General features: G+C 46.8%; 1 protein-coding gene across 1 annotated transcript in view; it reads left to right on the plus strand.

The window, feature by feature from the left end:
• Positions 1-10,062, plus strand: part of L3MBTL4 (L3MBTL histone methyl-lysine binding protein 4) — a 272,867-nt gene extending 262,805 nt beyond the window's left edge. Inside the window, 2 exon segments of the mRNA XM_060200807.1 lie at positions 4,876-4,938; positions 9,063-10,062. Of these exon segments, the coding sequence (XP_060056790.1) occupies positions 4,876-4,938; positions 9,063-9,230 (231 nt within the window). The 3' untranslated portion in view covers positions 9,231-10,062.
• The last annotated feature ends 3,102 nt before the right edge of the window (positions 10,063-13,164 follow it).

A 13,164-nucleotide genomic window follows, 5' to 3' on the forward strand; every position in this document is an offset into this window, starting at 1 on the left:
GGACCAGCAGAATAGCTTGTTTGAATAGTGTACTTCTTTAGCTATGACCCGGGAAGATTAAACTCTTGGGGAGCCTCCATGCTGGGTGTGGCTTCCTCTCTCTTCCTGTCACTCTGTCTCTGTCTGTCTCTCTAGCTGAAAAACTCAGCCTGGAATGATGAAACCCTGGTGAAGGCAATAAAAAAAAATTAAAAAAATAAATTTCTTCCTATAGCATTATAGAAAAGACCTCATATCTAAAGTTTTCTTTTAAGGAAGATACTTTTTAATTGAAAGGACCCAAAAGCTGGATCAGGGAAGAGAGTATCTTCTAAATATGGGGAAAGTGTATAAATGTTGTTGACTGTAAACCCCATCAATTTGATCTGGAGCCCATATTCAGTGCAGGAGCCTGTGTAACCTCTGCATCCCTGTAGGTCTGAGCTCACATTCCGTGGTCACGGCTAGGAACATCCCAGGCTGCACTAATTTCAGGACCCATCTTCCTCAGGTGGTAGGTAGAGTATATTGTCCAACCTCCCTGCGGAGAATGGGGCTGTCTCTACTACTGTTGAGCCACATTGAGGGCAGGGTCCTATAGGGGCCCACAAAGGGGTTCAGGGAACTGCTAACTAAGTTAGCAGCCTTGTACAGTTGGACCCTTTAAAAAAGGCCAAACAAACACTGCTGTTAAAAATAAAAATGAAACTTGGGCTAGAAACAGGATTCCCAGTGGACTTCCAGCCAGTACTGTTAGGCACGTAGCTACAGACTTGGTAGGTTAGAGAACACCGCCTTGCGAAAGGACTGAAGGGAGCTGCCGCCCCGCAGAAGAAACAAGACCCGCTGAGCTTTTACAAGATGCAGGAGAAGCAGGTCCACTGTGGGGCTACGTCTGGTGAAGTAATGGACTCACCCAATAGCTCGCTGTGGCATCTCAGTCTCTCCAGACTGCTGGGTCCTACCCAGAATTAACTGACTCCGTGTCCTTCCAGAACAAAGCTAGGGTGTCAGCTGTGACAGCGGAGCAATGCCTGCATGTCAGCCTCCACACCAGACATGCCTGTCTGTGCGAAGGCCGAGGTCCACCACCTGAGGCCTATACCAAGGCTCTTGTCATTTACGACAGGCAGCTGGGTCCACACAGCCATCTTGAGTAGAGGCAGCGGATGGGCATTTCCTGTGTCGCGGAACTCACTGCCATGAGCCTTTCTCCACATTTACTATGAGCCTGAAGAAGAAGTCTTTTTAAAAAATGTAGGGTTCATTTTATTTATAATGAGGGAGAGAAAGAGAGAGGGAGAAAGAGATACAGAGAGAAAGACCAGAGTACTGCTCAGCACTGTTTTAGTGGATTAACCCTGGGACCTCAGAGCCTCGGGCATGAAAGTCTGCTGCATAACCATTATACTATCTCCCCTGCCCTCCAAAAAAAGAAAAAAAAATCTTGTAAGGGGAGACAGAGAAGAGCATTTTCTGAAACTCCTCTCTAGCATGTTAAAGCTCACGCATTTTCAGTTAGAAAAAAAAATTTGGTAGCAAAATGGACTTTCTATTGAAGCTCAAAGTGTGATTTGTTCAGACAGTGGATCCATACTGACTTAACAGTTTTGAATAATGACAACGGGGCAATACCCACCTCTGGGTGGCCAGGACCACCCAATACCTGGTCCACGTGCCACAGTGACCATGTCTCTGTGAATCAACCCTGCAAACAGACATTCCATGTTTCCTGTCCACCTACGAAAGAGAAGCTTCTCTAAGTTCAGCAAATAGACTCGGCTTCCTAGGCCTATAGGAAGCCAGAGACCAGAGCATCTGAGCATTGCTAGGAGCCAAGGCCTGCATGGGGCGCCTAGCACCTGCCGGGTGTTCTGGGGCTTGAAGCTGCTATTTATTGTGAGCTAGCATCGTGACTGGTTTGGGGCTTGTTTGTTTGTTTGCTTTTCCTAATTTGCATCACCTTGTACTTTAGAAGGACGCTGACTAAGTGACTCATAATAAAACATACTTGTGGCATCAGAGGTTAATAAAACAGATGCCAGCATGCTGGTTTCCCTTAAAAAGTTGTTGTGAAGTCTTCCCAGGGAGCCGGGCAGTAGCTCAGCGGGTAAAGCGCACATGGCAGGAAGTGTAAGCACCAGTGCAAGGATCTCGGTTTGAGCCTCCAGCTGTCCACCTGCAGGGCAGGGGGTCACCTCACAGGCAGTGAAGCAGGTCTGCAGGTGTCTATCTTTCTCTCCCCCTCTCTGTCTTCCCCTCCTCTGTCCGTTTCTCTCTGTCCTATCCAACAACAACAACAACAACAATAACAACAAGGGCAGCAAAATGGGAAAATAGCCTCCAGGAGCAGTGGATTCGCAGTGCAGGCACTTCTTCTTCTAGCGTTTGCCCTTCTTCCGTAGCCAGTCAACAGGTCAGGTTGAAAGCTGTCAGGAGCTGCTTGTTGCTGGCTTTGAAAGTGACTGGGATCCATGTGGATTCAGTCGGCTAGGAAGGATCGTCAGTTTCCCCAATGAATGGGTCCTCACGGGATGCACCACGAGAAGGTCGATCCGATGCATCCCTGAGCCCTAGTGATAACCCCGGAGGCAAAAAAAAAAAAATTGTGAAATCTTCCTATTAAGCAGACTAAGTAACAGCGGTGAGAGGAGAGCAGCCAGGAGAGTGCCAGCCCCTGGGAATACATCGTCTCTGCCGGTCCCTGCAGGTTCCTGGCTCCTCTCACCCAAGAATCAGCCAACGCCAGGATGTTCTTTCCAGCCTGCTGTGAGAAGGTCACTGTGTCCTGTGACACGTCCTAGAAGGTTTGTAAGAATCAGGTCCACCAGAGCCCTTTGATTATAGCAAATAAAAGAAGCACTTTGATAAAAGGCCCTGAGTATCTCGCCCTTCTCATGGGCCTTCAGGTGTAAGCCATTAAGCTTGATACAAAGTAGGGAACCAACATGGGAGGGGAAGGGGAGGAGTGAGTAGCAAAAAACAAGACAGCTGTGCTGCAGTTCTCATGTCAGAGAATTTACTTACAGCTGTATCAAGCTAGGCTCTCGCCTGTTTTCACAGGGCCAGATCCCGCCAGATGTGCCAGCATCCAGCTGTCATTCAGATTCTGGGAAGTCTCTCCCTTAGTACCTTGTTCAGTCAGTTCCCCAGAATGTCATCAAAGATACTCAGTGACTTCCTGAAATAACCGTTAGATTTCTTTTTTTCTTTCTTTCTTTCATTACTGGGGTTTAATGAATTATAGCGCAATTGTCAGCACATGGGTCTAAGGTGTCTCCTCACCCTGTGCTAGGCGTCTGTAAAAAAGGCTCTCACATCCAGCTTAGGTCCTAGTCCACCTTGCACTAGACTGCAAAGCCCTCCAGGTGCCCCTTCCCCTTCTTCCCCGGAGTCATTTGCCAAAAAGAACTGCGTACACCTCTGTTCATAGCAGCGTGCTTTATAGTAGCCCAAACTTGGAAGCAACCCAGGTGTCCACGGTCAGATGAGTGGCTAAGAAAGGTGTGCTCTGTATACACAATGGAATACTACTCAACTGAAAAAAATAGGACAGCTTCTTCACCTCATCTAAGATGGAGCTTGAGGAATCATGTTATGTGAGATCAGCCCAGATGAGTGAGAGTTGCCTGATTGCCTCACTCAAGAATCAAGGACAGAAAGGGATAGCCACCTGATTATTATCTGATCTCTCCGCTCAAAAGGAAGCTGGAGCAAATGGAAAGGGAGAGGGAGAAGGAGAGGAATGGTAAGTTTGGGAAATCAAGGTGAAGAGATTGATTTTTCCAGAAGGGTTGAGTTCCAAAATGATCTCTGGGATACGTCCCAACCCTGTGGGACTCCGAGGACATTTTCCAACCCTTTAGGCTCCAGTTTCATCGTTGTCTGTATGGGAATTCACTCTGTATGGATTTCTTGACTTTCTGTTTGTTTTTGCCTCCAGGGTTATTGCTGGGGTTTGGTTTGGTGCCTGCAATATGAATCTGTTGCTTTTGCGGCCTTTTTTTTTTTTCATTTTATTGGATAGGACAGAGAGATATTGAGAGAGGAGGGAAAGACAGAGAAGGAGAGAGAAGACAGACACCGGCTTCACTGCTTGTGAAGTGACACCCCCCCCCCCGCAGATGGGGAGCCGGAGGCTCGAACCAGGATCCTTGTGCAAGTCTTCACACTATGTGCACTTAACCCCGTACTCCACCACCCAGCTCCCGATTCCTTGACTTTCTGTCAAGGCAATTTAATAAAAACTCAGATGGGTGAGAGGGACCTCCTGGAGTCTGCCAGAAGATCAGGAGGAAATGTCTTTGTGGTGATCACTGCTGCACACAGGCCGTTACCCTCAGCTCTCCCTGACCCCACAGAGCTAATGGGAAGATGAGGTGAGACATTTCAGAATGTCAGAGCTCTACTCGAGGGCAGCTGCCCTCCTCATCTTGATCACTGTAACCTATGCAGGTCAGTTTAGAAACTAGAGAGCAGGAAAGGGGCTGGGCAGGTTTGACTTCTGAGCTGGAGAATGCTAGTAACATGTATGGTGGCTATGATTTAAATCCTAGCAGCTGAAGCATTTGAGGTATATGTTATAAAAGTGCTGGATGGCTACAACCTAAGAAATTATTTCAGGCGCATGTATTTTTTAAAAATAATTTAATTATCTTTATATTTATTGGATAAAGACAGCCAGAAATCAAGAGGGAAGGGGCCGACAGAGAGGAAGAGAGACAGGGAGACATCTGCAGCACTGCCTCACCACTCAAAAAGCTTTCCGCCCTGTAGGCAGGGACCGGGGCCTCGAACGCAGGTCCTTGTGCATGGTAACCTGTGCACTCAACCAGGTGTTCCACCACCACCAGGTGCATGTTTTAATTCAGGCTTTTTTTAAATCTTGCTCTCTAGCTGACTTATTTTGTACAGTCTCTTTTGGGCTGTGAAGAGCATTCCAAGTGCTTCAAGAAAGAGGTAGGAAATGGAAAAGTTACATATGGATGTGGGTACTTCTATACTCCTAGACTCAGAAGTGCTTAGTTTCTGTGGATGTACATTTAGATTAGAGTGGTTCAGGGAAGAAGCACAAGGGGAGGGAAAGAAGGCTGAGTTCATGGGGCTGGGCTGCGAGAGCCTCGCTTTGGCTCACTTACATTCAGCTGTGCTGTGGCCACACGGCGTGCTCAGGAAACGGGCTGTTTGAGCACATGCATTCGTTATCTCATTAATGTTGTCCATCAGCTTGTTGATAAATAACTCTGAATGCCGGGACATCTCTGCACTGTGGATTTAGACAGGGATTCTCGCAGGGTCTGGGCCCAGAAAAGTGTGTCATCTCTCTATTCCTGAGTCAAAGTGGCAACTTCCTGTGTGTCTGCTGTGCACCTGCCTCAGGAGGGACAGAAATTCTTTCCTGAAGTTTCAGCTTCTTATCTCCTCTCACTGACACTGTAGCAAGCTGCTTTACACTTGCCACAAAGTTAGTATTTGTCGGGCTAGCTTCACGGGCGGGAGAGAGAGACGACCAGGGACTCATGGCTGAGTGGTACGCAGTTCAGTCTTTATTCATGTGGAATGCAGCGCAATCTAAGCTATCTCTAATCACAATCCTGTCCTTCTATATCCCGAGGCAGAAGTGTCAGGTCCGAAGAGGATGTAGGTAGGATAGGAGGTGGGGAGAAGGAAAAAGCATGAGAAACAGTGAGGATTAAACCAATGCCCTGGAGGCAGGGCGGTGCTTAGTTAACAGTAGTTATGTAAATAGAAGACAGTGTTAAGCAGGAGGGGTTAAACCAATGAAACAGAAGGGGTCTTAGAAGCAGAATTTAGAAGCAGACCAACAAGTATTCATATTCTAGTAGCTCCAGAAAAACAGCTGTACCCGGACCAGAATGACGGTGCTGCTATGCTGCTAGCTGTGGTCTTGCCACATGCCAGGTCCTAAGCTAAGTACTTAACTGTGTTGTCCGTGGGTCCTCACTGCACCTCCCCAATGGCGTATCCACCACTGAGGAATCTGATTCTATGACCAAAAGGGCAGATGATTTATCTCATAGCCTTCTGAGAGCCCAGGGCCTCCATCTTCATTTTAGACGTGCCCAGGAAGACTACACTCACAGAATCTAGGATGCGGCACCCTCCCTCCTCTCTGTAGGCCAGAGTCTGCGTGACTCAGGAGCAGTGCTCTTTGTGTTTGGGGTCCTGGATCCCTCAAAGACCAACAAACTGTGTAGCCCCAGGGAATTCAGTATGGGGACAGCTGTGATGCCCATCTGGTGGCTGCCAATGGGAATGTGGTTTCACCTTGGGTGCCTGATTCATGACGAGCATAATAGGGCATGGTTACACATGTGGGCCACTCTCACTGCTTAGTAGAACCCAAGACCCACTTTGTCCACAAGTCTCTGCAAATCAGATTGCTCAAATCCAATATTTATAGCCAGGGGAGTTCACCAGGGGCAGGCAGATCACTGACAAACTCTCTCTCTCTCTCTCTCTCTCTCTCTCTCTTTACCTCTTCTTCCATCTCAGTTTCTTTCTCTGTAGTACTTCCTGAGAAAGGACTATAAAACGTGGAAGACCAGGAAGCTCAGGGCCTTCTCTCTCTCTCTTCCTCTATCCAGTATTATATATATAATACTGTATATCCAGTATTATATATATATATCCAGTATTATATATATATATAATACTGATATTAATATATAAGATATAATATATAAGAGAGGGGGAGGGGGACAGAGAGAGAGAAGGGAAGATAGAGAGAAGGGGGGACTTGTAGTACTGCTTCTCCTCTGCAGGTGTGGACCAAGGCTTGAACCCAGATGCTTGTGAATGGTAACATGGACCGCCAACCAAGTACACCACTGCCCAGGCTCTCTTACTTGAGCTGTCTTGTCCTGATCTGTAAAGCACAGACTTACGTAAGTGAACCTTTAAAGGTTCGTTTTCTTGTGTTTACAGTACTTCTCCCAGTTCTCTCCCCAGAAGAATAACTACATAACTGACAGTCATACCAAGCAAATGGCTCCCTCTGTAGACAACAAACCCTGCCTACAACCCCAGCATCACCTCTGAGAAGCTGTGTGAACTTGAGCAAGTTGTCAGATGTATGATTGTAGGATTCCTTATCCACTTTAGCAGGCTATAGGGAGGACCAGACACATAGACCAGACAAAAATATCTGTTGATATTAACTATTATCCTCCTCACCTGTCACCACCACCGCCGCCAGATTACCCCACAAACCATAGATTTGTGAGCTTTGTCTGAACCTGAGCCTGTACTGGGTACAGAAGTAGGGAGGTTCTTTCTCTACCATGGGAAATATACTCTTTATCTCTGGGAAAGTTGCTTTATTTCTCTAGAAGATGGTTCTTCAATGGACAACATAAATTCACAGAAAGCTTTTTGAAACCATAACACAGCCCACCCCCATGATGGACCCCTCTTGGTGAGACATGGACATTGTATTCTTAACTGAAAAGGGTTAGAACTACTGATCCGTGTTCAAGAAAGGATGTTCCTGTACCAAACCTTTTCTTCCGGCTTCTCAGACCTGGAGTCAGGGCTCATTCTGAGTCTGTCTGTGAATAGAAGAGGTGACTGGAGGAACACACACATTGTCCCCAAGTCTCAAACCTGAGCATGTCAGGGCCTCTCAAAGTCATAGAGAAGCAGTCTCCACCGGCCATTTCCTGGCATGTGAGTCAAGCAAGGCAACTACATTTCAGACCACCATGTAATCTTTACAAGTTGATACATGAAACATTTCCTTTGTGTAACTTTTTTTTTCCCTCCAGGGTTATCACTGGGACTCGGTGCCTGCTCTACAAATCCACTGTGGCCATTTTTTTTTATTTTTAGTTTTTTGATAGGACAGAGAAAAATTGAGAGGAGAGGGGAAGACAGAGAGGGAGAAAGAAAGACAGACACCTGCAGACCTGCTTCACCTCTCTTAAGGTGACCCCCCTGCAGGTGTGGAGCCGGGGGCTTGAACCAGGATACTTGTATAGGTCCTTGTGCTTTGTAATATTAACCTGATGTGCCACCACCCAGCCTCCGATGTGTCTTCTTATAATGGTGTTTATCAAAGAAAGGTACACAATAGGAACATTAAAAGGAAGCAATTATAGCTAAACCACCATACTGCCAAATAAATCTAATTTCTCTCCACATTGGAGGTAAGATGTATGATAGATATACATATGTATAGATGAAGGTATGCTCACTTAATTTTTACAAATTAGCAGTTCTTTCAATACCAACATACCACATTTTGTTGCTTATTGAATTTTGAACACTTTGTCAAATCATGAAGTGATTCATTGAGAGATGAATTCTGGTGACTGCCTGATACCCCATCTTAGTTGATAGCCTGATACCCCATCTTAGTTGGGTCCTCCTCAATCGCTATCGAACAGGCCATGGCTGGTGCGCCGCTATGTTCCATCGCTGGGGAGCCAGAGATGACCCGAACTACCCCTGTGGCTCCAGACAGACTATGACCCACATAGTCAACGACTGCCATTTCTCCAGATTCAAAGGAGGTCTGGAAACTTTACATCAGGCTCAACCTGACGCTGTTGACTGGCTACAGAAGAAGGGCAAACGCTAGAAGAAAAAGAAGTTGATAGCAAATTTTATTTGCTACTGCTATTGTAAGAATGCTAACATATTTCTCGACCTCACTATCATAATCATAAAATGTGTGTTTGGTGCTGTTATCTGGGGAAAAAAAACATATTCCCGGAGATTTACTGGGTGACGTTGGGTTACTGTTAATTTACAAATTCAGGCCACTTTTTGGAAATAAATGTCACAGCAGAAATTTCACCTAGGGTGTATCCACTAGGGTATACTGGCTTCATGGTTAGCTGAGTGAGCACCTTTTTGATCTAGCTGAGCTTCAGATTGCAGGGGGCAGAGAAGGAGCAGAATAAAGCTTGGCACTTAGTCCCGTGAGGGGTGGCCTCCTCTTCTGTCACTCAGCCCACAGGGGGACCAGCTAATCACAGCTCAACACGCAGGAGCTACTGAGAGTTAGACAGGCTTGATGGCAGGGTGTTTTTTATTTTACTGGTGTGTATTTATTGCAGCAGATTGATGGTAAGGCCTTCCTACTTCTGACCCAGACAGACATTGTGGAAGTGATGAAGATCAAACTGGGTCCAGCACTGAAGATTTATAATTCTATCCTCACGTGCAGGAATTCCCAGGATCTCACTGAAGAAGACACTTTCTCAGGCCAGGAAGTGAAGGGATAAGTTCCACCCAACCTGCTCCTGCACCATGTCCGGGTTCTTTCAGCATCAGCTTGGCCCACGTCAGTTGGAGTAAGTCACTTAGGAGAGTCCAAGAATAAGATGAAAACTGTCTGCCTGGGCTCAGTGTAATTGGTGAGATGCTCTGAAGGCTTCCAGGACAAAGGACCCCTCAGGCTTCTGGACACAGGGAAACCTGGGCCTGACTCCGGCACTGGATGGCAGGTGGGACGGACACCTGTGCCCAGCGGCACTCAAACCCTCTAGTTTCTGCAGTGAGCAAGGTCTTGGGAGAATTGATTTGCCCCGTGTCCATGTGAATATGTGTGGTAAGGAGCTGTGTGACACATGATCTGGTGTGTCTTCACAGAGACACATCACTAAGAGGGGAGCTCCCTCAAAATAGGGAGCCTGGGCTCTAGAATCTGGACGATTGTGACTTCTCATCAGACCAGCTTTGTTTGCCTGAGTGACTGACATTTATGTGGAGTCAGTCCACAAATCTGAGACAAGTGTCTCTTCCTCTAGACACACCCACAGTAAAATTACAGGTGGTCCTGTAGAAGCCAAATGCCATTTGTTTCTGTTTGTCCTACCTGGGCTACACCTTCTCTAGACTGGCTTTTTTCAGATAGAAAGAACAAGACTGGAGAGAGGGGAAAAGCCACAGCAGAGAAGCTTCTTCCCATGCGGTTGGGCCAGGCTCACCTGGGATATATATATATGTAAATAGATGCACTATCCGGGGAAGTATCTTGGTAGCCCACAGCTCCATTACTTGGGGAGGGCACTCACTGGGGGCTATAAAAATATCATACCTAGGGGTCGAGCGGTAGCGCAGCAGGTTAAGCATAGGAATCCCAGTTCGAGCCCCCGGCTCCCCACCTGCAGGGGAGTCGCTTCACAGGCGGTAAAGCGTATCTGCAGGTGTCTGTCTTTCTCTCCTCCTCTCTGTCTTCCCCTCCTCTCTTCATTTCTCTCTGTTCTATCCAACAACGAACGGCATCAAAAACAATAAGAACCACAACAAGGCTACAACAACAAGGGCAACAAAAGGGGGGGAAATGGCCTCCAGGAGTAGTGGATTCATGGTGCAGGCACCGAGCCCCAACAGTAACCCTGGAGGCAAAAAAAAAAAGTCTCACACCTGACCACACTTGCTTCATAAGAAAATTACAGTTTAAGAAAGTGTGTTGTGTTTAGAGAGTTTCTCAAATGTCAGAGGTCACTGAACAGGGAAAAAAAAATTAGAGGTGTGACAATATGATCACATTTGTATAGTTCTTGCCAAAATGGGAACATGAAATTTTACTTTTTTATTGGCTGATGTAAATTTTTGTTTCTGTGGAGGTTTGTTGGTTGGGTTTCTTTTTTTTTAATTTTTAATTTAATTTTATATTTATTTGTTTATTCCCTTTTGTTGCCCTTGTTGTTTTATTGTTGTAGTTATTGATGTCGTCGTTGTTGGATAGGACAGAGAGAAATGGAGAGAGGAGGGGAAGACAGAGAGGGGGAGAGAAAGACAGACACTTGCAGACCTGCTTCACCGCCTGTGAAGTGACTCCCCTGCAGGTGGGGAGCCGGGGCTTGAACCAGGATCCTTATGCCAGTTCTTGTGCTTTGCGCCACCTGCACTTAACCCGCTGAGCTAGAGCCCGACTCCCGGTTGGATTTCTTTATTATTTTGGTAGACTGCAGACGTGCAATTAAAATCTCTGCTTCTGTGACATTAAAAGTTTAATATATTTTAAATGATAATAAACAGATGAAGTAAAACCCTCTCTCACCGCCTTAATGAATATGTTAACATGACCTGTTTCTTTTTTTTATATTTATTTTTTCCCTTTTGTTGCCCTTGTTTCATTGTTGTAGTTATTATTGTTGTCATCCTCGTTGGATAGGACAGAGAGAAATGGAGAGAGGAGGGGAAGACAGAGAGGGGAGAGAAAGACAGACACCTGCAGACCTGCTTCACCACCTGTGAAGCGACTCCCCTGCAGGTGGGGAGCCAGGGGCTCGAACCGGTATCCTTTATGCCAATCCTTGCACTTCACGCCGTGTGCGCTTAACCCACCACGCTACCACCCACCTCCCTGTCATGGAGGCTGCCTGTTTCTCAGTTGTGGAAGAGCAGAGATCATGCTGTATGTGTTTGCCTGCCAGGGATTCACCAGGTTTAAGAAAGCCACTCCCTGGCTCCACTCCCTTAAGGAGTAAACTTAGGTGTTAATAATTTGCAACTGGGGGCCAGGGTGTGGTGTACTGGGTTAAGCTTACATAGTACTAAATGCAAGGACCCACATAAGGATCTGGGTTCGAACCCCCAGCTCCCCACCTGCAGGGGAGAATGTTTCACAAGTAGTGAAGCAGGTCTGTAGGTGTCTGTCTCTCTCTCTCTGTTTCCCACTCCTCTCTCAGTTTCTCTCTGTCCTATCCAATAAAATGATCTCAGTGCACATGATGATGGAGAGAGAGGAGCCGTCAGCTCTGCAGTCGGTCTGTGCACACTCCAATCCACTGCAGGCCCTAACCCCCTGCCAGCGGTCACACCTCACCTCTGGCGTCATCAGTCACAGCTCACTTTAGTCTCACCAGGGCTCCCCCTGAACTCTTTATCCTTCTCCAAAGGTGTGCCTGCATGGGACCACAGCACAGAGACCAAGTGTCCGGCACCTAATAGTAACCATCACACAGGTGTCAGAAAAAATAACTGCATACAGTCCACTTACTAAACATTCTTTCAGGAATCTCCCACATGCAAACCCCCCAAAATGGCCTGTGCCTGATATCAAGAGACTCATGCTTAGCAATATATACATGTCAGGGGGACAAGAGGACATGGGAAAGATGTGGGTGAGGGGACTTGCTGCTCTGAACTCAGCTGTTCCCACCCCTGCTCTTCAACACCAGCCAGCCCCTCCCCTTGCCCCACACTCTCCAGCAAAGTTTGAAATGGGGGCTGAAGTCTGTTGGCATTCCCACCATCGCCAGGAATCAGACAGCATCCAGAAAACAGCCAGATGCTGTGAAGGTCTCTGCCAGCCATGGATACCAACCTCAGTTACTTATTCTCTCTCTCTCTTTTTTTAAAATCTTTATTTATTGGATAGAGACAGCCAGAAACCAAGAGGGAAAGGGGTGATAGAGAAGGAGAGAGACAGATACCTGCGGCACTGCTTCACCACTTGCAAAGCTTTCCCTCTGTAGGTGGGGACCAGGGGCTTGAACCTGGGTCCTTGTGCATTGTGATGTGTGCTCTCAACCAGATGTGCCACCACCCGGCCCCAATCTCTCTTTTCTTAGAATATGAGTCAGGGACAAAGAAAAAAAGGTGTGTGTGTGTGTGTGTGTGTGTGTGTGTGTGTGTGTGAGTGTGTGTGTGTGTGTCTAAGAAAGTTGTGTTCACAATGGAATCCTACTCAACTATTGAGAATGTCTCCTTCATTTCTCTTGAAAGAATCATGTGAAGTAAGATCAGCCAGAAAGAGACGGTTGGGTACTGTTTGCTCTCACCCATGGGCAGAACTTAAACAAGAACGGAAACTGGGAAATGTAAAGTAAAACTTGGATGAGTGTGGTATATTACACCTAAGCAAAAGACTCTGGGGGTGGGGGCGAGGGCTGAGTGCACATAATACTAAGCAGAAGGGCCTGGGTTTGAGTCTATAGCTCCCCATCTCCCTCTCCCCTCTCAATTTATCTCTTCTATCCAATAAAAAAAAAAAAGAAGAAAAATGGCCAGGAGCCGTGGATTCGTCGTGAAAAAACAAACAGGGGACGGAGGAGAGGAATGAGGGGAGGAGGTGGTTTCAGGTCTTGGTACTTGGTAAGGACCCTAATGAGAGTGTTCTGCAGACACCTCCCTTCCTAAGATCAGAAACTGTACCCATGTTCTGTAAGATCAGAAACTGTACCCATGTGCTTATAAACCATGAGC

Source organism: Erinaceus europaeus, chromosome 10 (genome assembly GCF_950295315.1).
Source record: "Erinaceus europaeus chromosome 10, mEriEur2.1, whole genome shotgun sequence".
NCBI classification, from domain to species: domain Eukaryota; kingdom Metazoa; phylum Chordata; class Mammalia; order Eulipotyphla; family Erinaceidae; genus Erinaceus; species Erinaceus europaeus.